This window comes from Dipodomys merriami, unplaced genomic scaffold, assembly GCF_024711535.1.
Source record: "Dipodomys merriami isolate MVZ:Mamm:240054 unplaced genomic scaffold, mDipMer1.0.p SCAF_33, whole genome shotgun sequence".
In the NCBI taxonomy this organism is placed as follows: Eukaryota; Metazoa; Chordata; class Mammalia; order Rodentia; family Heteromyidae; genus Dipodomys; species Dipodomys merriami.
Window position 1 is genome coordinate 2,231,428 of NW_027204826.1, and position 22,363 is coordinate 2,253,790.

General features: G+C 60.3%; 1 protein-coding gene across 3 annotated transcripts; it reads left to right on the forward strand.

Moving 5' to 3' along the window:
• The first annotated feature begins 873 nt into the window (after positions 1-873).
• On the forward strand, positions 874-21,667 carry Pstpip1 (proline-serine-threonine phosphatase interacting protein 1). Of its 3 annotated transcripts, none has more exons than XM_070042821.1 (15): positions 874-1,199; positions 12,951-13,051; positions 13,917-14,012; positions 15,443-15,477; positions 15,635-15,741; positions 17,111-17,173; positions 17,298-17,396; positions 18,081-18,126; positions 18,343-18,422; positions 18,694-18,792; positions 19,127-19,223; positions 19,630-19,720; positions 20,576-20,631; positions 20,744-20,877; positions 21,312-21,667. In XM_070042821.1, the coding sequence occupies exons 1-15, from the start codon at positions 1,164-1,166 to the stop codon at positions 21,441-21,443; spliced, it is 1,272 nt and encodes a 423-aa protein (XP_069898922.1). In that variant the 5' UTR covers positions 874-1,163; the 3' UTR covers positions 21,444-21,667. The 3 variants fall into 3 exon arrangements, with proteins under 3 accessions (XP_069898922.1, XP_069898924.1, XP_069898923.1); XM_070042823.1 differs by having other exon boundaries at positions 12,956-13,051; XM_070042822.1 differs by having other exon boundaries at positions 875-1,199; positions 13,938-14,012.
• The last annotated feature ends 696 nt before the right edge of the window (positions 21,668-22,363 follow it).

Genomic DNA, 22,363 nt, shown 5'->3' on the forward strand with positions numbered 1-22,363 from the left:
ACATTTCCAGTTTTCTGGGGGTTCGTTGGAGATAAGCGTCTCAGGGGCTTTCCTGCCCAGGCTGGCTTTGAACTGCGATCCTCAGATCTCAGCCTCCTGAGTAACTAGGATGACAGGGGTGAGCCATGGGCGCCCAGCACTTGAAGGTGTTCAAACTAAACCAAACCTAGGCCCGGGCCTGGGCCTGGGCGCCCCAGCCTTCTCTAGGGTCGAGTGTGTTTGTGGGTAGTGAGGGGGCCGATTCCAGTGTCCTCAGCCTGTGCCTCGCTACTTACCCGCCCTTCCTACCTCTGTCCTCTCCGCCTCTAGGACTTGGCGCTGTACCTGTCCTGTCTCTGAGCATTTGGGGACAGGTTCTGGGGTCCTGGGGGCAGCTGGGGCCAGATGTTGAAGGTCTGTAAGAACCCAAGAATCTTAACTCACGCCTGGCATCCCAGCTCCTCAGGAGCTGAGATCTGAGGATCACGGTTGGAAGCCAGCCTCGCAAGATTCTTAGCTCCAAGGAGGTAACAAAAAGCCGGAAGTAAAGCTGTGGCCCAAGTGGTAGAGCACCACCCTTGAGTTTAAAAAAGAAACTCAAGGACAGTGCTCAGGCCCTGGATTCAAGTCCTAGGATGGACACACTCACACACTCACACACACACACACACACACACACACACACACAATCTTCGTCGCGGTTGGAGCTGGGTAGGTGACAAACCTCCGGGCTTCCTAAGCCACAAGCTGTCTAACTTGACGGTTCTGAGAATCCAGTGCTCAGGACCTGAGCAGGAGACAGGCAGGGGCAGACGGCAGGGTGGCAGGTGATGGGTGGAGCTTTCTAGAAGCTCTTAGCAAGCCGCACTTCCTGTGGGTGCGGGCTCAGGGCCTGCCCTGGGCGGGAGGGGCCCGGAGGTTGCACAAACCTTCCTGTGCGGGCCCCAGGCCGCCTGCCTCACCTCTCCTGGCCTCACCTCGCCGGGCCTCCCCGGGTTCTGCCTCCTCTCTGGCTGGCATCTTCCTCGGCTGTGGATCTATGGTGGAGGCTGCTGGCCCGGACACAACCCCGTCCTCAGCCGGCTGCTGAGTCAAACTCCAAGCTCCTCCCTTCCCTCCTAGAGCCGGGGGCTGCTGGCTGGCGTCCACCCTGCCCGAGACCCGAGAGGGGGACACGCTGGGCCATGATCGCGCAGCTCCACTTCCGAGATGCCTTCTGGGTAAGTGGCCAGCCGGGCCGTCAGCTGGGGACACAGAACGGGGGGGGGATGGGGACATGCAGTGGGCGCTGTCTCTTAAACCTTGGGGGTCTTGTGATGGCCGCATCAGGGGTGCTCCTGAGAGCTAGAGGATTTGGGGGTGTATGTGAGGTTGGGGTAGATCATCCAGCGCCCCTACCCCTGCACACAGGACCATCTTCGGTGCTCCTAGGGCTGAGTTTTCTCGGGGAGCCCCTGTCCCGTACCCCAGGAGCTCCTGTGTGTGTATGGGGGGGTGTGCTTGAATCTTGATCCTCAGAGCCTCAGCCTCCTGAGCGGCCGGGATTACAGGCGTGAGCTGCCACACCCGGCCGAGGGGAAGAGTTTCCCGTAGATGGGGGCTGGAAGAGGACCCAAGGTGGTAGGCGCAACAAAGGACAGACCACACTCTCGGGGACTAGACAGCCTTGAGTTCGGCTAGACTGCCTGGTTATTGACAGTCTGAGTGGCTGATTTTCTGTCCCGAGCCTCCGTTTCTCTCTCTGTGTGGTGGAAATCCACGCACTGAAGTACGGATTGTCTGCCGGACCCCAGCACGCGGTGATTCTCTCCCCTCATCCAACCCGTTTCCCTGTGAACCTTGGGAGACATCCGTCCAGGATTGACAGCCTCCTGCCAGTGCTGGGGCCGAGTGGTGTGGCGGGGTTGTGTAGTCCGGGCTCCTGTGTGCATTTTCCACTCGGTCTCAGCTTTCCCCAGCCGCAAGCTGACGGCTTTCTGCTGAGAACCAGGGCTTGTTCCTGCCTCCCGCTTTGCCACAGGAGACTGATCAGCACTGGCCTGGAGGCTGGGACACACTGAGGCGGGCCCGGCCTTCCCGGCTCTGCCTGGGGCCAGGGCCGGCTGTGTGAGTGGCCTGTTGTCGGTACTGAGGGCACAGAAGGTCTCTCCTGGGCAGGGCATGGGTGGGCTGTCTGGGTCTCAGTTTCTCTACATTTAGTTATTTCTGTGCTGGTTCCGGGACTTGAACTCAGGGCCTGGGCGCTGTCCCTGAGCTTTTGTGCTCAAGGCTGGCGCTCTACCACTTGAACCACAGCGCCACTTCCAGCTTCTTGGTAGCTCCTTGGAGATAAGCGTCTCCCAGACTTTCCTGCCTGGGCGGGCTCTGAACTGCGATCCTCAGATCTCAGCCTCCTGAGTGGCCGGGATGACAGGCGTGAGCCACAGCGCTCGGCTTTCCTTGGCTTTATAAGGACAAGTGTGGAATCAGTTCATGAGCTCAAGGAGCTTGCAACCCGGGCTGGCAGCGAGGACCCCGGGCGAGGGGCCTGGGGGTCCCACATCGCTGCTCTGGCTTGGGCTGTAGTCCAAAGTTGGGGAGAGGTGGAAGGGCCTAGAACTCCAGATCACGGCGCCCCAGAGCGGCCCAGGGACTCTGACCAGTTGAGCCGTACTGTCTCAACCCAGAGCCCCCCTTCAACGTAGGGGAGGGGTCCAGACAGGAAGATGGTGCACAAGGAACAGGGGGAGGTGACCCCCATGTCCTCTGCGCTTCCTGGGGACAACTCAGGCCACTGCGGTATCATATTATCTGTCCCCAGGGTTTGCTCAGGAAAACCCACACATGGTAACAATGTTGTTGCTGTTTGTTTGTTGGATCCCAGGCTCTCGTGCTCTGTTTCCCGACCTGCTCACAGCTGGTCCTCCACCACGTGAGCCGTGCCTCCAGCTAAGCTTTTTGCTGGGTAATGGGATACAGAGTCTCTTGAAAAAAGACTTTTCTTGGATGAGCTAGTTTCAAACTTGGATCCTCCGATCTCAGCCTCCTGAGTAGCTGGGATTACCGGTGGGAGCCACCGGTACCTGGGACCCCAATTTCTTTCTGGGTTTAGTAATACTGAGCTTTTCCCCCAAAGCTAATGGATGTGATGTGTACATCTTCAATCGTCTTCTGATTGATGGGTGGATGGAGGGATTGGCTGAGGCTTAAATTCTGGGTTTCTGGCTCTTATTGTATTTTTTTGCTCGAGGCTGGTGCTCTACCACCTGAGCCAGACCTCCATTTCTGTCTTTTCACTGGTGACTTGGAGATCAGATTGCTCTGACCCAACCTCCTCGGTAGTTAGGATTACAGGCATGAGCCCCTGTTCTCCCTCCTCCCCCCACCGTGGCATTTGTACTAGGAATGTTCCAGACACCATCTTCAGGGCTGTGTATGTATCCACCAGTTTCACCGCACAGCACCAATGGACTAGAGGCTCTCGTCCCCCTGGTTATTCACATGGGGCCCAGAGAACTTGACAGACTTGTCTGCCGTCACACAGCCGCTCCTCCTGGAAGGCATTGCGCAACAGCCTCAGGGGTAGAGATGGGGAAACCGAGGCAAAGGGCTTCCCCCGAGGCAGGACGACCGGGTAAAGTGGATAGAGGAGCTTTTTGGCTGGTCCTCCCCACCCCTCTTCTGGTCTGACCTTTCTTTTGTTTGTGTCAGACCTGGGGCTTGAACTTGCGCCTGGGAGCTGCTCCTTGGCTTTTAAACTCAAGGCTGGTGTCCTACCACTTGAGTCACGGCTCCACGTCTAGCTCTTTGCTGCTTACTTGAAGATAAAGAGTCTCACAGACTTTCCAGAGCAGGCTGGCTCTGTGCACCACAATCCCCAGAGCTCAGCCTCCTGAGCAGCCGGGATGACAGGTGTGCGCAGCAGTGCCCGGCTGAGAAGTGCATATATTTTACTTGTACCGCAGGGTGCCAGGAGTCTTGGCCTCTGCAATTTAACCCCATGTGCACGTAGCAGGTTACAGAAGTAGCAGCAGAGGGCTGCCTGGGGGCCAGGCCTCCCTAGGTGACTCACAGGTGGGCGGCAAAAGAGACAGAAGTCGCTCCCCGCGGTTCAGAAGTGGGGTTCAATGGGGGAATTGACTCCTGCGGCATTCGGGGGCAGGCTGCAGGGGTGGGGTGCCGTGGGGTGCCCTGGCTGGCCGCAGGAGGGGAGGAGAGGGATCATTTCTGCTCTGTACCCTGCCGTAAAATCACCAGCTGCTTGGCAGGAAGTGTGTGGCTGAGGCTCAGAGCCTGGCCTATCTGTGAGATGAGGTCCATGGGAAGAACACAGAACTTACCACAGACAGGAACCTCCAGCTCCCCCATCTCTGGGTCCTAAGCGCAAGCAAGAGCTAAGCGCCGGTGGCTCACGCCTGGCGTCCCAGCCACTCAGGAGGCTGAGATCTGAGGATCACGCGCGGTGCAAAGCCAGCCTGGGCAGGAAGGTCCATGCTATCACTCTTAGCGCCAATGAAGCAGCGAAAAGCCGGAAGTGGCGCCGTGGTTCAAGTGGTAGAGCGCCACCCTTGAGCCAAAAAGCTCAGGGACAGTGCCTAGGCCCTGAGTTCAAGCCCCAGGACTGGCACACACACACACACACACACACACACACACACACACACACACAGTGCAAGCCAATCCAGTCCACGCCTCCAGTCCAGCTGTACACTTATCATTTTCCTTTTTTTTTTTGTCGGTCCTGGGTCTTGAACTCTGGGCCTGGGCGCTGTCCCTCAGCTCTTCAGCTCAAGGCGAGCGCTCTACCACTTGAGCTACAGCGCCACTTCCGTTTTCTGGTGGTTTATTGGAGATAGGAGTCTCATAGTCTCTCCTGCCTGGGCTGGCTTTGAACCGCGATCCTCAGATCTCAGCCTCCTGAGTAGCTAGGATTACAGGCGTGAGCCACCAGCGCCCGGCGTACCCTTATCATTTTCTTTGCATAAGTTCTCACTTCCTGTCCAGGCTTGTGTGTGTGTGTGTGTGTGTGTGTGTGTGTGTGTGTGTGTGTGTGTGTGTGTGTGTGTGTGTATGTGTGTGTGAATGCGCATGTGCACACATCCTGGGGTTTGAACTCTGGGCCTATCCCTGAGCTTATTTTTCTTCTTTTTTGCTCAAGGCTAGCGCTCTACCACTTGAGCCACACCTCTACTTTGGGCTTTTTGGTGGTTACTTGGAGATAAGAGTCTCTCCAAGGTTTTTCTTCGCCAGGCTGGTTTCAAAATATGATCCTTAGCCAAGCACTGCTGGCTCACGCCTGTCATCCCAGGTACTCGGGAGGCTGACATCTGAGGATCGTGGTTCAAAGCCAGCCCGGACAGGAAAGTCCATGAGACTTTTATCTCCAATAAACCACTAGAAAACCAGAAGTGGTGCTGTGGCCCAAGTGATAGAGCACTCGTCTTGAGCTGAAGAGCTCAGAGACAGTGCCCAAGCCCAGAGTTCAAGCCCCACGACCGACAAAACCAAACCAAACCACGATCCTCCCATCTCAGCCGGGATTACAGGTGTGAGCACTGGTACCTGGCCCTGACTCAGGTTCTATTTTTATTTTTGTTGGTTGTGAGGCTTGAACTCAGGGCCTGGGCGCTGTCCCCAGCTCTTTTGCTCAAGGCCAGCGTTCTACCACTTAGAGCCACAGCGCCACTTCATTGTCCATGGAGATCAGAGTCTCGTGGACTTACCTGCCCAGGCCTTGAACCACGATCCTCAGATCTCAGCCTCCTGAGTAGCAGGGATGAGAGGCGTGCCCCACTCGGGTGTGGCTTGGGTTTTATTGAGATGCACACCATCTTGCTTTGGGGATAGTTAAGGAAAGGTAAAGTTGAATGAGGCTAGCCACGTGCTCATCTATGCACACACTCCTGCACGTGTGCGCATGTGCATGCTAGGCTGCGATGACTTCGCTCTGGGTGAGCTCTTCCTTCTGTCCTGCGGGGAGGGACCCGCTGGAGACGCACAGTAGCGCTGTAGCTGGGCTGCCACGCTCCCCTCCCCCACGATGCACCCCTGAAGCTGCTGGCGCCTCTTCCCTTTTCTGTGCTGAGACTCCAAAGTTCCTCATTTAGGAGGGGACCCAGGGGGCCCCACTTTGGCCAGTCCTGGGACTTTAACATATCAGGAGAGGCTGACATGTTTTGCTGACACTTGCTCTAACTTGGGGCTCTGAAAACCAGCCTGGCATCCCAGCTGCTCAGAGGCCGCGATCGGGCTGGGAAGGTGGCTCAGTGGTAGAGCGCTCGCCTTGCATGCATGAGGCCCTGGGTTCGATTCCCCAGCACCACATAAGCAGAAAAGGCTGGAAGTGGCGCTGTGGCTCAAGTGGTAGAGCGCTAGCCTTGAGCTGAAGAGCTGAGGGACAGCACCCAGGCTCAGAGTTCAGGTCCCACGACAGACAAAAAAAAGGAGGCTGCAATCTAGAGGATTGTTGTTCAAGGCCAGCCGAAGCAGAGGAAGTTTATGCTAGATTCCCTCACCAGCATAGCCAGCAAAAAGCAAGGCTGGAGGTATAGCTGAAGTGGTAGACCACCAGCGTGGACAAGCGTTTTTTTGTTTGTTTGCTTGCTTTTTTTTTTGTTTTTTGGGTTTTTGGTCAGTTGTAGAGCTTGAGCTCTGGGTCTGGGCACTGTCCCTCAGCTCTTTAGCTCAAGGCTAGCACTCTACCTCTCGAGCCATAGCACCACTTCTGGTTTTCTGGTGGTTCTTTGGAGATAAGAGTCTCATGGACTTTGCTGTCGGGCTAGCTTTGAACTGCGATCCTCAGATCTCAGCCTCCTGAGAAGCTAGGATGACAGGCCTGAGCCTCAGCACCCGCTAGCATGCAGTGGTATTTTTCCTGTGTTTTTCGGGGATCATCTTCCATGGGAACAGGTCTGTTGTCCACAGCCTTGTGTCCGCCCTCCCTTCATTTCTAGAACATTTTAGCTTTCAACAAGATCTCCGTGTAGGTGGATCAGTGCAGCTGAGGGGCTGATTCCTCAATCCACGGAAGCTTACATGCAAGCATCACGTGTGCCAATGGTTCTGGTCTAGGCAGTAAAAGGACATTAAAAAAATATATATGAGTTCTTTTTGTGGTGCAGAATTTGGTCAGCTCTGAGTTCAACTTCCTCCAGATACTTCTCACCTTCTCGAGTGCTGCTTCGGTGTTTGTTTGTTTTGGTTCCAGTTCTGGGGCTTGAACTCAGGGCCTGCACGCTGTCCCTAAGTGTCTTTTGCTCACGATTGGCACTCTACCACTTGAGCCACTTCTGGTTTTTTTGCTGGTACATTGGATCAGAGTCTTACAGACTTTCTTGCCCCGGCTGGCTTTGAACCATGATCCTCAGCTCTCAGCCTCCTGAGTAGCTGGGATGACAGGCGTGAGCCCCCGGTGCCCAGCCAGCATGCACCGTTCACTGTGGCTCTTTCTAGAACATGACTGTCCTTGACTATTCCTCTTCACCAAGGGTTGTTCCATGGGTTTCCAGAAACAAGATAACCAGCCAGGTGGCTGAGGGCTCCGGCCTGTCATCCCAGCTACTCAGGAGGCTGAGATCTGAGGATCATGGTTTGAAGCCAGCCCGGGCAGGAAAGTCCATGAGACTCTTGATTCTCCAAATAACTACCAAAAAGCGGGAAGCTGGAGGTGTGGCTCAAGTGGTACAGCCCCAGCCTTGAACACAAAAGCTCAGGGACAGAGCACAGGCCCTGAGTTTAAGCCCTAGGACTAGTGCGTGCATCTGTGCACACACACACACCGGTGATCTTTAACTTGAACATAAAATGTAAAAGCTATATATATTTCAGTGCATGTTGACATTGTATACCATTTCAGGTCAGGTATCTCTTTCTCTTCAAATATTACTTTGTGTTTATCATGAGGCTTGAACTCTGGGCCTGGGCGCTGTCCCTCAGCTCTTCAGCTCAAGGTGAGCACTCTACCACTTGAGCCACAGTGCCACTTCCGGTTTCCTGGTGGCTCATTGGAGATCAGAGTCTCCTGGACTTTCCTGCCCAGGCTGGCTTTGAACCGTGATCCTCCGATCTCAGCCTCCTGAGGATCTGGGCTGACAGGCGTGAGCCACAGGTGCTCAGCCATGGATTACGTGTTCGTGGTGGCAATGCCTGCGATCCTTTCGTTCTAACTTTTTAGTTACTCTTACCAAGCCTTTGCTGTTCTTAGCTCTGTTCTCCAGAGAGGAAATGCCCGGGGTGGGGTGGGGGCTGTGCGCAGTTCCGTGCCTGTGGGTTCGGGAAGGGTCTGCGGGGCGGTGGTGACAGATGGGGCTGGTGGTGACACTTTCTCTCCGTGCGCTGCTGGGGACAAGCCACATGACATTGGGCAACAGGAAGTAGCCAGCTGGGGGGCAGGGGGGGGGATGATCACAGGAAGCGGAAGCTGAGGCTCCGGGCACGCAGGGGCAGCGCGGGGTGGGCGTGGGTGCGGCCGGCCGCAGGGTGCAGCCTGCGTGGGATCCTCCACCGCCCGGCCTCCGCTTCCGAGTGTCCGGAGCAGCCTCTAGCTCAACTCCATCCCGTCTGATTTCTGCCAGGGGGGCCTGGACACCACCATTGCCTTTGTTTTTTGCTTTTGTCAGCCGTGGGGCTTGAACTCAGGGCCTGGGCGCTGTCCCTCAGCTCTTCAGCTCAAGGCGAGTGCTCTACCACTTGAGCCACAGCACCACTCCTGGTTTTCTAGTGGTTCCCTGGAGATAAGAGTCTCATGGACTTTTCTACCCAGTCTGGCTTTGAACCGTGATCCTCAGATCTCAGCCCAATATCCTTTGGAAGGACCCCTCCCCCCAATGACTTAACTTCCTTCCGCTTAGGCTCCACCCCCTAAAGCTTCCACCAACTTCCAACATGGCCTCCACCGTAGCCGGCCTTCCCCCGATGGCTTTAGGGGGCATTCTCTCCCCAACCCCCATCTGAGCTCTGTTTGCACTTTGTCTCTGGATTTGACTATCTTAGAAATAGCAGTGTTGATCCTTTCCTGCCTGTGTTGTTTGACTTGGTGTAGTGTGTGGTTTGGGGCAGGACTGAGGTTTGAACTCGGGGCCTTTTGCTTGTTAAGTGCGTGTCTCGGATGAGGTCTTTCATTTTCGTTCAGGCAGGCCTGGGCCATGACCCTCCTGGTTATGTCTGCTGAGTAGCTGGGATTACAGGAGTGAGCCACTGTGCCCAGCTCGGTGGGGTATCTAAGGCTCATTTGGCGGAAATTTCCTGTATATTTGATGCTATTCCAGTGTGTGTGTGTGTGTGTGTGTGTGTGTGTGTGTGTGTGTGTGTGTGTGTGTGTGTGTGATTCCTCATCTATGGCTTCAGCCATCGATGGACCTGCCATTTCCTCTCTCCAGCTGCTGTGAATGGACTGTCATAAACCCTGGTGACATTCTACCACTTGAGCTTCACTTCTGGCTTTTGGTGGGTCACTGGGGATAAGAGTCTCCTGGACTTTTCTGCCCAGGCTGGCTTTGAACCTCGATCCTCAGATCTCAGCCTCCTGAGCAGCTGGGCTGCCAGGCGGGAGCCCCCGCGCCGGCCTCGCGTTTTACTGCGAATCACTTCTGTTCTTGTTCTTTGACAGCAGCCACACCTGCGGGTCTTTGTATCTTTGCTGAGACTCAGCGGTTTCTTGCTCCAGCGTGGAGTCATGGCGGCTTCGATTTGCATTTCTCATGACTAACACTGGGTGTCCTTCCACGTGCCTGTTGGTCATTTCAGTGTCTTCTTTGGGGAAGTATCTCTTCTCACCCACTTTAGAACCACATCATTTGTGTGTGTGGGGGGGGGGGTCTGGGCACTGCCCAGCGCTCTACCGCTTGAGCCACAGCACCACTCCCGGTTTTCTAGTGGTTTATTGGAGATAAGAGTCTCATGGACTTTTCTACCCAGGCTGGCTTTGAACTGTGATCCTCAGATCTCAGCCTCCTGAGTAGCTAGGGTGACAGGCGTGAGCCACTGGCGCCTGGCTTTAACTGAATCCTGACCATCCGTGCATCCGTCTGTCCATCCGTGCATCCGTCTGTCCATCCATCCAAGCGATTCCTCCATGCTTGGCCCTTGGCCTTCCTGGGTTTGACCGTCAGCGGCCACACGCCCCACGCAGGTCCGTGCTGGGTGGAGCAGCTCCTGCCCCGCGAGGCGGGGTCCCCGTGCTCAGGAGGCAGGCGGGTAAGGAGGATGGAGGTTGGAGGCCAGCCTCCCTCCTCTCACCAGGGCACCAGTGCGGTGCTGCCTGACGGTGGTGCCAGCTGTGCAGGGGGCAGGAATAGGAGGAGGGAGATCCAGGCTGGCCGTGGCCCCCACCTATTTCAAAATAGGAGTGCAGTAGTACTGGAGTGGTCGTGCACCTGCCCAGCAAGCGCTGAATCCACTGCCAGGACCTCCACCAATCACAGCACGGATAGGGATTGTAATAATAACCACAGTGACGCCAGTGACAGCAGATGAATGGTTTATCGAAAGCTGCCGGGGACACCTCTGACACCCAAGCCAGCAGTGACAGAACCACGCCCTCTGCAGGGCCCCTAAATGCTCACCCAGGGGTAAGCCTTGTTGTGCACAGCCGCTGCGTGGGGCCCCTCAAAGAGCCAAGTAGCTCTATCTCCCCCTCACCTTCCCAGGGGCTGCCTTCTCCAGAGCGAAGCACCCCTGCTTCAGTTTCCCTCATGGTTCTTCTCATGGCCACAGGCAAGAGGGAGGCAGTTGCGAGTGAAGGAGCAACGGCAGCCACTCTGGCTGCAGGAGGCGCGAAACTCAGGCGTAGGCACCACGGTGGGTGTGGAGAGGCCTGGCCAAGGCTTCAGGCTGAGCGGCAGCGGGCCCTGGCTGACCCTGCTGTGTCTGCTCCCACCACCAAACGATGCTTTTTGTTGTTGTTGATTTGGGACCAGGACATGAATAAACCATGGCTGTGTTTTTTTAAGGCATAAGTTACAAATGAAGAGCTCAGCCGGGCCCGGGTGGCTCACGCCTGTCACCCTAGCTACTCGGGGAGGCTGAGATCTGAGGATCGCGGTCCAAAGCCAGCCTGGGCAGACAGATCTGAGAGACACTTATCTCTAGTGAATCAGCAAAAGGCCGGCGTGGGGCTGCGGCTCACGTGGTCAGTGAGTTCACGGGCCCTGGCCGATGGCCACTGTCACCAGGGTGAGGTCCGATCGGTGTGTGTGCCCAGGGCGCATGCGTGCCCGCCCGGGGCTTACACGCGGGGCCGGGGCGCCATCCCCGAGCTGCTGCATTCAAAGCTGGGGTTCAACCACTTGAGCCCCACCTCCAGCTCCAGCTCTTCCTTGGTGCTTCACTGGAGATGACTTCAAACCGTGATCCGCGCAGCTCAGCCTCCTGAGGTGCCGGGATTACAGGCGTGAGCTGCTGGTGTCAGCCAGCTCACCCGGATGGGGCACGGCGAAGGTAGCACCCCATAACCAGGGGAACACTAAGCCGGGCCGGCCCCTGCCCTCCACCGTCCTCCATGAAGGAAAGGGCAGGCCGGGCTCTGCGCTCAGTGCAGCCGAACGTGATTCACGCAGGAAGAGGAGGAAGCGCCGGTGGCCATGGAGCTGCGCTTCTGTCCAGCCGGGGGGGCACAGCGGGGCTGGGGCAAGGGGCACCCCCAGATCCACCCAGAACAGAGCCAGCGCAAACGCTGCTTCTGGAAACAGGACGGCCAGAATTCCCGTGTGTGGTCTCTGAGGGTCCCCCTTCTCCCCCGCACCCCCGGCCTCTGGTTGCAATTTTTGCCTAGACTGCAATCTGCCTATTTTGCTCCTTCCACTGTGGCTGGGATTACAGGCGTGAGCCGCCACGCCTGGCTTCCTTCCACCGGGAGGTGGCAGGCAGACCCGGATCCTCCGTACCATAGCCACGATTCCTCCCAGGTGCCTCGGGCCGGCCTTGAACTGTGATCCTCTGGATCTCAGCCTCTTGAGTAGCTTGGATGACAGGGGTGAGCCACTGGGCCCTGGCTTGGGGGGGAAAAATTGGTCCCAGATGGTCCACACTGCTGAGTTTGAATGTCACAAAGGAGTGGGGAGCCATGGGAAGAACCTGGGCGCCCAGATGCTAAGGTGCGTGTGTGGGGGGGGGGGGTAGAAGGCTGGCCCGGAGCTGATAGGTGCCGTGTGTGTGTGCGCGCGCGCGCGTGTGTGTGTGTGTGTGTGTGTGTGTGTGAGGATCTTGGACAGTGAACCTCTCGATCGTGTGCTGGGATGGAATTTCTGCTTCCTTCTTTCCTCCCAGCCCGGTGCCATGAGTCAGAGCCGACCTCCTGGGTGGGGAGAGCTGGGGCTGCTCCTGGGGGAGGGGGGTGGAGTTCAGGGACTTTCTGGAACATTCCATCACTTGTGCCGGTGGCTCCCCGGCTGTCGGGCTCCTGGGCAGCTGCGGCCTGGGCTCCGTCCTGCGCTGTCTCGGAATGGCCGGGGTGGGCACTGTGTCTCCTTTGAACCCGCGCCGCCAGGTGAGGGGGGCGGTGGGCACCTCCCCGCTGGGCCCCTGCCCAGGCCTAGACACTGCCCAGCCCAGGGCCGGCCCCAAGGGTCGAATTCCTGTCTTTGTCTGTTTGGTCCAGTCCCAGGACTTGAACTTAAGTCTTCTTGCGATCCCTGGGTGTTTTTCCCCCTGGTGCTCTACCACTTGAGCCACGCCTGTACTTCTGGCTTTTTGCTGGCTCGTTGGAGATCAGAGTCTCTTGGACTTCTCTGCCTCGGCTGCCTTTGAACTGTGATCCTCAGCTCTCAGCCTCCTGGGTGGCTGGGATTACAGGCGTGAGCTACTGAGCCCGGCTCTCCTAGGTCCCCTTGATCCCAGGCAGAGCACCCTTTGCTCGGTCAGTGGTGCTACCCAAGCCTCTGTGAGTCTAGAGCCTGAACCCTAAGAACGAAGAGGCTGGAGAGAGGGGTCCCCCCAGGCGTCTGCTGCCCTGCCCGGAGGGGGCGCCCTCCTGAGCCAAGCGCGTCCTGTCGCAGTGCAGGGACTTCACGGCGCACACGGGGTACGAGGTGCTGCTGCAGCGGCTGCTGGACGGCAGGAGGATGTGCAAGGACGTGGAGGAGCTCCTGAGGCAGAGGTGAGCCGGGGGGGGCGGCGGGCAGGGGTGCGGGGGCCGGGGCACGCGCACGCCCCAGCAGGGACCCCGAAGCGGGCCCCGGCGGCTCACGCTGGCATCCCAGCTACTCAGGAGGCTGAGAGCTGAGGATCGCGGTTCAAAGCCAGCCCGGGCAGGAAAGTCTGTGAGACTCTGATCTCCAGTGAAACACCAACAAGCCAGAAGCAGAGCTGTGGCTCAAGCGGTAGAGCACCAGCCATGAGCAAAAAGCTCAGGGCAGCCCCCAGGCCCTGGGTTCAAGCACCAGGATGGGAGTACACACAAAAGAATCAAATGCCAGAAGCCAGCGGCTCACGCCTGTAATCCCAGCCACTCAGGAGGCTGAGAGCTGAGGATCCTAGCTCAATCTGAGCTAGAAAAGTCCATTGCTTGAGCCACAGCGCCACTTGCAGTTGCCTGGTGGTTCCTCGCAGATAAAGAGTCATGGCTCTTCCTGCCCCGGCTGGCTTTGAACCCCGACCCTCAGCTCTCAGCCTCCTGAGTAGCTCGGATGACAGGCGCGAGCCGCCGTCGTCTAGTCAAATCCATGACGCTTTCCTCCAATTACCCACGCAAAAGTCAGCAATGGAGACGGAGCTCAAGTGGTAGAGCCCCTACCTTGAATGGAAAAGCAAATGGACAGTGCCAATGCCCTGAGTTCAAGGCCCAGTCCACACACACGCACACACACACACACACACGCACACACACGCACACACACGCACACACACGCACACACACACCCTCTGGCCCAGTCAGTCAGGAACGCAGCCTCTGGGGATGTTGGGGTGGGAGGGACAATGGGGGGTGCAGGGGCTGGCAGCCGGCGGGTGACGCGGTGACACAGCCCGGCCGCCCGGCATGGCAGGGCGCAGGCGGAGGAGCGGTACGGGAAGGAGCTGGTGCAGATCGCGCGGAAGGCGGGCGGCCACACGGAGATCAAGTAAGAACTGCGACTTGCGAGCCGGGCGCAGGGCTGGGGGCGACGGCGCCAGGCCGCCAGCGCAGGGGGGTGTGGGTGCGGGGGCTCAGGGCGGGCTCCCCCACCCCGGGGTCCCAGGGCCGGCTCCCCCAGCCCGGGCCGGCCCTCACCGTGCTGGGCTAAGAATTCAGGCTTCCTGCCCATGCCCGTGGCTCCCGCCTGCCATCCCAGCTACTCAGGAGGCTGAGATCTGAGGATCGGGGTTCAAAGCCAGCCCAGGAAGGAAAGTCCTGTGGGGCTCAACTCCAATAAGCCACCAGAAAACCAGAAGTGGCAGCTGGGAAGGTGGCCCCATGGTAGAGCGCTTGCCTAGCATGCATAAAGTCCTGGGTTCGATTCCTCAGCACCACATACACAGAAAAAGCCAGAAGTGTTGCTGTGGCTCCAGTGGTAGAGTGCTAGCCTTGAGCAAAAGCAGCTCAGGGACAGCACCCAGGCCCTGAGCTCATGCCCCAGGACTGGCCAAATAAAGCCAGAAGTGAAGGTGTGGTTCAAGTGGTAGAGCACCAGCGTTGGGTGAAAAAGTCCAGAGACAGTGCCTGGGCGCTGAGTTCAAATCCAAGGATTGGTGCGCATGCACACATGCACACATGCGCACACACACACACAATTCAGGTAGCTTGGTTCGGAGTTGAGGAGCAAATTGTCTGGGTTCCTGGAGGGGCTGGGGGGGGCTGGGCCTCCCCGTGTCAGACTCAGCAGGGTGAGGGGCTCCCGAGCCCCAGGGCCGTCCACAGCGCTGGGTGTGAGGTCTGCATCCCATGGTCCTGTGTGTGTGTGTGTGTGTGTGTGTGTGTGTGTGTGTGTGTGTGTGTGTGTGTGTGTGTGTGTGTGTGTGTGTGTGTGTGTGTGTGTGTGTGTGTGTGTGTGGTGCATGTCTTGTGGCCACGTGGCCAGCAGGGGGCAGGTGAGCCACTCCGCAGAGGCTGTGGATAGCCACGGGTGTGAGCCCAGAGAGCCTGGCCATAGCTGGGCCTCAGTTTCCCCATCTGCCTCTGACTGCCGGACTCTTGGGCTCGTGGTGCCACACAGTGGGTCCAGAGCTGGTCAGCTAACCCATGGGGTGGCGGCTGGAGACCCCCATCTTCAGGTCCAGCCCCCTGGGGCGCTCTGAGCTGGAGCAGATGAGGGGTGCAGCTCAGGTCAGGTTTCAGGGGCCTGGGGTCTCCTGACAGAGGTGCCCAGATTCACCCCTGCCATCCGGGCTTCTCTCCTTATTCCACTGAAGGAGAAACTGAGGCCCAGAGAGGGAAACTCGCCTGCAGGGGTCACACAGCAAACCAGTGTCTGAGCTACTATGTAGCCTCAGACCTTCCTTCCAGAATAAAAGTCCAGCACTTCAGGTGGACACAGTACTGTCTCCTGGCTGACAGGAATTTTTCTATTCCCAGCTCCCTCAGGGCTTCCTTTGATGCACTGAAGCAGCGTGAGTCCCCCCCCTCCCCCCCTCCTCGTCCTCCCCCCCCCCCATGGCCTGGGAACCCAGCCCCATCCTGGTGGGTGGATGGATGGATGGCAGTGGTGTGCGTCTGGGCTGGTCCAGCGTGTGGAGTTGGGGTGGCTGAGGCCCACTGTGACCCTAGAGACGGAGAACGTGGGCAGCGCCCACATGCAGCTGGCGCTGGCCCTGCGCGAGGAGCTGCGGGGCCTGGAGGAGTTCCGGGAGCGGCAGAAGGAGCAGAGGAAGAAGGTGAGGCCTGGCCGGCCCAGGGGGTCAGGGGAGGCCGGGGGGGTCAGGGGAGGCCGGGGGAGTCAGGGGAGGCTGGGGGAGTCAGGGGAGGCCGGGGGAGTCAGGGGAGGCCGGGGGAGTCAGGGGAGGCCGGGGGGGTCAGGGGAGGCCGGGGGGGTCAGGGGAGGCCGGGGGGGTCAGGGGAGGCCGGGGGGGTCAGGGGAGGCCGGGGGAGTCAGGGGAGGCCGGGGGGGTCAGGGGAGGCCGGGGGGGTCAGGGGAGGCCGGGGGGGTCAGGGGAGGCCGGGGGGGTCAGGGGAGGCCGGGGGGGTCAGGGGAGGCCGGGGGAGTCAGGGGAGGCCGGGGGAGTCAGGGGAGGCCGGGGGAGTCAGGGGGAGGCCGGGGGAGTCAGGGGAGGCCGGGGAAGCCTCTGTGTGTGGGGCGGGGCTTGTTGTGATTGGTGGAGGAAGGTGACGTGTCTCAGCGTGGGGGGGCGAAGATGCTGATGCTCTGGGGAAGCGTGCGTGGCTTGAACTCAGGCTTCACACTTGCCAGACGAGTGCTCTCCCGCTTCAGTCCTGCCCTCGTCTCCTTTGCTTTTTGAGATCTTTTGCACTTTCCCCCCTCCCAGGCCAGTTTTGGTCTGGGATCTTCCTACGTCTGCATCCTGAATAGCTGGGATTACAAGCATGAGCTACTGTGCTTGGTCCTGATTATTTCTACATGGACTGGAGCCGGGCAGGGTTAACTGGGAGTGGGGCAGAGAGTGGGAGGGGCCCCGGGGAAGAAGCTGAGTCTGGGGTAGGGCAGGGCCCGGCCCTCAGGGAGTGAGGCCCAGGACGCTTCTCAGGGAGGTTCGGGATCCAGTGCTGGGCCTGGGCTCCTAAGGGAGGCCTGGCAGGGAGGACCTGGATGTGAGGCCGAACTGCCTCCCAGAGCCCCAGGGAGGTGCTGGTGCCCTGGCTACGGTGAGCGGCAGACCACTGCCAAAGCCCTGAGAATGAACAATACAATGAACTTGTGTGTGTGTATGTATGTGCGTGTGTGCGCACACACACGATCTATAGCTTGAGGGGTTTTTGTTGGCCAGTTGTGGGGTTTGAACTCGGCACACGGGCGTGTCTCTGAGCTCCTCCACTCAAGGCTGGCGCTCTGAGTCACAGCTCCACTTCTGGTTTTCTGGTGGTTCACTGGAGATAGAGTTTCGGTGTTGAACCACGATCCTCCTATTTCAGCCTCCTGAGCAGCTCAGATTACAGGTGTGAGCCGCCAGCCTGGGCTTCTCTCTGGCCTGTCTGAGCCAGCGGCGGCTCTGGGAGAGGGCCAGCACCCTAAAGCAGGGAGGGGCCCCCCGCCCCTCCTGCTAGACTCAGAGCCCGTGTCCTCTGCAGTACGAGGCGGTCATGGACCGTGTGCAGAAGAGCAAGCTGTCGCTCTACAAGAAGGCCATGGAGGTGAGCGCGCATGTGGGGTGCGCTGGGCCTGCTGGGGCCGCACGGGGGGCCTCTGACCCCAGAGCCCCATCCCCCCCAGGGCAGGGGACCTGACCCTCCCCACTCACCCCTCCCCTCCCCACAGTGCAAGAAGGCGTATGAGCAGAAGTGTCGCGACGCGGACGACGCTGAGCAGGCCGCGGGCCGCCTGGGCGCCGGCGCCCCCCAGAAGCAGATAGAGAAGGTGCGATCGCGGGGCTGGTGGTGGGCGGACACCCCCAATCTGCCCCACTCGTGTTCAGCCCCCCGCCCTCCTCCAGTTGTGGGATGGTCAGCAATCCCTGCAGGGAAACTGAGGCCCAGGATGTCTGAGAGAAGGGTGGACGTGTAGCTAGCCCGGGGCCCGAGCTCCCGGCTGCTCTGGGCTCTGGGCAGGGTGGGTGTCACTGTCACACAGCCGGGGACGCCGAGGCGCAGCTCCCGACAGCCCTGGGGTTGAACCCGAGGCCTCCCGCTCACTGCGCACGCGCCCGCCCCTGCGCTGCCACCCGCCCATTTTTCTGTCATCTTTTCAAGACAGTGTCTTGCTTGATGCCCACCTGGCCTGTGATCCTCTTTGTGCTTTCCTTTGCTGCCACCGCCGGGGTGACAGGCGTGTGTGACTGCGCCCAGCCAAGGGCTGGGATGAAGTCTTGAGAACTTGTTTTGCCCAGGCTGGCCTCCAACCGTGATCCTCCAGTGCCTGCCTCCCAGGGAGCTAAGATGCCAGGCTCCAGCCACCATGCCCGGCTCACTGGCCATTTGGATTCCCTTTTCATGGGAACCAGCCTGGGCCTGGTGGGCGAGGCCTCGGTGTCCCCTGGGTGCCAGGAGGGGGGCGAGGGGCTGACGGGCCCTCCTCAGCGCCGGCCTCCCTGCCTCCCCGCAGAGCCAGAACAAAGCCAAGCAGTGCAAGGACTCAGCCACCGAGGCAGGTGCGTGGTCCTGGGCGCCTGCCGCCAGCGGGCTGCGGAGGGGGAGGGCAGGAGGCAGGGGACCCCCGGAATCTCAAGGGGTCATGACCCAAAGCTTTGTGGGGTCCCAGCCCCACAGGCCCAGACAGCCCCCTTCCCCCACCTGGCTGCCTTAGTTTCCCATTTGTGAGGGCGTGGGGGGCAGCCTGGCCCGCCTGAAGGCCACTCTGCTTCTAGAACGAGTGTACAGGCAGAGCATCGAGCAGCTGGAGAGGCTGAGGGGCGAGTGGGAGCAGGAGCACCGGACCACCTGCGAGGTGAGGCTGCGCGCCGCCTCGGGTTCCCCAGTGGCAGAGGGGGGGACCCCCCCCCCCCCGCTCCGACCACCTTGGGCTTCCCTGGCCCTAATGACAGGGCCCCAGGCTGAGCCACGCCGGGCTCGGTAGCGCACGCCTGCAACTGAGCTGAAGATCACAGTTCAAAGCCAGCCTGGGAGACTACCTCAATGAAGCCCCAACACAAGCCCCCCGGTGTGGCTGTAGCCCGAGGGGGACCCCAAGCCCTCTTCTCCTGCCCCCCGCCCCCCAGGCCTTCCAGCTCCAGGAGTCTGACCGGCTGACCATCCTCAGGAACGCCCTGTGGGTTCACTGCAACCAACTCTCCATGCAGTGCGTCAGAGACGACGAGGTGGGGGGCTGGGGGGCCGGGGGGGCTGCACCCCCACGTCCACCAGTGCATCCTTGGGGACGCCAGCCTCCAGCCCCCTCCCCATGTTAGGGACCCTGAACCCCACGAGGCCTGGAATCTGGCTTAGTGCTCCTGGCAGGCCGGGAAGGGGTGGGGGTGTGGGGGTGCAGAGCCTGGGGTTCAGGAAGGGGGGGCGGGGCACAGGCAGACACAGCCCACACGGTGCCTCAGCTTGGGGCTGGGCGGTGGGGAGGCCAGGTTGGGGTGTGGGCTGCAGAGGGGGTGTGGATGCGGGGTGGAGGCCGGCCTCCAGCCTCCGCTCCCCCACCCCCAGCTCTATGAGGAGGTGCGGCTGACACTGGAGGGGTGCAGTGTGGACACAGACATCAACAGCTTCATCCAGGCCAAGAGCACGGGCACCGAGCCCCCGGGTGAGCCGACTTCCCTCCCCCTCCTCCAGGCTTTTTGTTGGGGGTGCTGTGGGGCTTGAACTCGGGGCCTGGGCGCTGTCCCTCAGCTCTTTTGCTCAAGGCTTAGTGCTGTCCCTTTGACCCACAGCGCCACATCCAGTTTTCTGGTGGTTCACTGGAGATAAGAGTCTCAGGGACTTTCCTGCCGGGGCTGGCTTTGAACCGCGATCCTCAGCTCCCAGCCTTGCTAGTAGGGTGACAGCTGTGAGCCACCAGCGTCTGGCTGGCTGGCTGCCCATGCATTCTTGGGGCACACACAGCATGGGGGCTCTCCCATACGAGCCCCAGGATGGTCCAGGGGCCTGGGCTGGGTGCAGAGAACCCCGGCTCTGTCCCAGGGCCTCATGGGCTTTGCCGTCTGCCACAGCTCCAGTGCCATACCAGAACTACTACGACCGGGAAGTCACCCCGCTGGCCGGCAGCCCGGGCGGGCCACTGGCCTGCGGCATGATCAAGAGGTGAGACACCACACACAGGACGCTGAGGCTGGGGCAGCGCAGTGGGCTAGGAGCGCGCCGGCCTGCATGGCCTCTGGCACACTGTGTGTGCAGACCCTTGTGCCGGTGCTGCGCTCAGGGACCAGGCCCCAGTGGATGAGACAGGCCCAGTCCGCCCTGTGGCGCCCTCCGCCCCTGGGACCTGAGCAGGAAACATGAAGCCACACTCCCGCAGGCGCTAGCAGCTGCTCAGCTCTGCGCAGGCTCCATCCTGAGGAGGCTGGGCTGGCATCCTGGACCCCCAGGCTACAGCAGTAAATGCATAGAAGCATGGGCAGAGAGCCTTCCAGAACTCTCCAGGCTATTTGCTGTGGTCTGATGCCCAGGCCTAATGTGGGGCCCCACATGGGACCTGGGTCTGGCCAGTGGGGGACAAGGGATGGAGGGTGCTGAGCTTGGACGGGCGGCTTTTCTGGAAGGGAGATGCCAAGAATGGAGACCTGGGCTTTGTGTTCGGGTCCTGGGGCCTGAACTCAGGGCCTGGGTGTCGTCCCTGAACTTTGGTGCTCAGGACTTGGGCCACAGCTCCCCTTTGGGCTTTTGCTGGTTAACTAGAGATAAGAGGCTCATACCCTCCTGCCCCGGCTGGCTTCGAACAGCCTCCTGGGTAGTAGTGGATGAGCCCCTCCTGGCCGGCGGCAGGTGCCTTGCTGATCCACAGCGAATAGGAGGCGCTGTAGGGACTAATCCTCTTTGGGGGCTCCTGCCCGAGGGACACCCCTGAACCATCCATCCCTGGGAGCCGGGGGAGCCCAGCCCTGGCAGAGAACCCTGAGACACCTCGATGGGCCTCCTGCCTCTCTTCCCTGACCCCAGGTTCTCCGGCCTGCTTCACGCAAGTCCCAAGACCACGTCCACGCAGGCCCATGCTGGTAACTGGGAGACCGGCGCTCTATGCAGTGACTGCAGGGGAGGGGGGGAGGGAGCGGCAGGGGAGGCCCAGCCCTTAGAAAGGGCAGAGGCCAGGCCTCATCCTGCTTGCAGCCTCCACAGAGACCCTGGCCACTGCCCCAGGGAATGACGAGGTCACGTACACAACCATCAGCGTGCAGGGCACACAGGGAAATCACCATCTGCCAGCCCGGGACTACCGCGCGCTCTACGACTACAAAGCCCAGGTGAGCCCTGCCCGGGAAAGGCTGGCAGAGCCCGGGCCTCGTCCTCTGACCACGGGTGCAGAGAACCATCATGGCCAACGAGAATCCTCTGGCCAAGCTAGAACTGATGATCTATGTCCAACCACACCGTGCCTCCAGCCCTGAGGGGTGCGGAACTGGAACCCAGAGCCCCCTTGGTGGAGGTGTCCCGGTGTGGCTAGGCGGCTGGGTGCGGGCGCTAATGGAGGCCAAGCTCAGGCGCAGACGCGCACAGCCCAGCCCTCAGCAGATGGGGAGGTTAGCTTACACGGCCGGTGGCTGGGGATGCCCGGGCTGGGCAGCAGGGGGCGCTGTGGGGCGCGGTCAGCACGGTCAGCTGGGGAAGATCGGCACCCCAGGGGACCCTCTGGGCCGTGCTGGGTGGCCTGGGCCCCACGCTTGCTCCTCCTGTGCAGAACTCCGACGAGCTGGACCTTTGTGCTGGTGATGTCCTGGTGGTCGTCCTGGAAGGGGAGGACGGCTGGTGGACGGTGGAACGGAACGGGCAGCGCGGCTTTGTCCCTGGGTCCTACCTGGAGAAGCTGTGAAGGGGCAGCCGCGCCCACCAGGACTGCTGGCCCTGCAGGAACCCCCCCCTGCAGGGACCCCCCCTCTGCAGGGACCCCCCTACAGGGACCCCCCCTCTGCAGGAACCCCCCCCCTGCAGGGACCCTCCCCCCCAGCCTTGTCTCCTGGACACGGGCAGTGCTGGCTGAAATAAAGGAGTGTCCACGCTCTCTGGTCTGCTCAGGAAATAAAGGAGTGTCCACGCTCTCTGGTCTGCTCGGCAAAGGAGCGGGAAGGGTGTTTTCATTTCTGGTGCTGGTCCTGGGCCCTTGAACTTGGCCCTGGCTCTGTCCCTTAGCTTTTTCATTCAAGGTTGGTGCTCTACTACTTGAGCCCCAAAGCTGCTCTACAACTTTCCTGCTCCAGTTGGCTTTGAACCTCAATCCTCAGATCTCAGCCTCCTGAGTAGCTGGGATGACAGGGGTGAGCCACTGGCGCCCAGCCCCCCGACTATTCCAAGTTCTTCTAGGGGCAGAGAAAAGGCCTGAGCTGAGCTTCCAGATTACAAGAGTGACACAGACTGTGGGCAAATGGCAGGGGCCATGATGGGGGGGCCTCGCCTCCCCCACCACCTGGAGTCCTGCCTTCAGCACCTCGGAGTGCCAGCTGCGGCCGGGGCTGCTCTCGGGGCTCTGCCTGGCCGCATTCTAGCAGGCGGCACACGGGGTGTCTTGCAAGCCTGCAGCGCGGGGCCAGGGTCGGGGCCTGGCCGGGACACGAGCAGCCCCTGGGGAGCAGGTCCCTGGGAGGCAAGCTCGCCGTCCCTGCCTGGTGCCAGAGATGGTGGGGAGGCCGTGGAGACTTTGGGGGCTGCATGTGCTGGCCCTCCGTGGGAACGGCTCACAAAGGCTGACCACGGGCCACCCTGGACTCACTGTGTCTGAGGGGTGCAGCTGGGGGT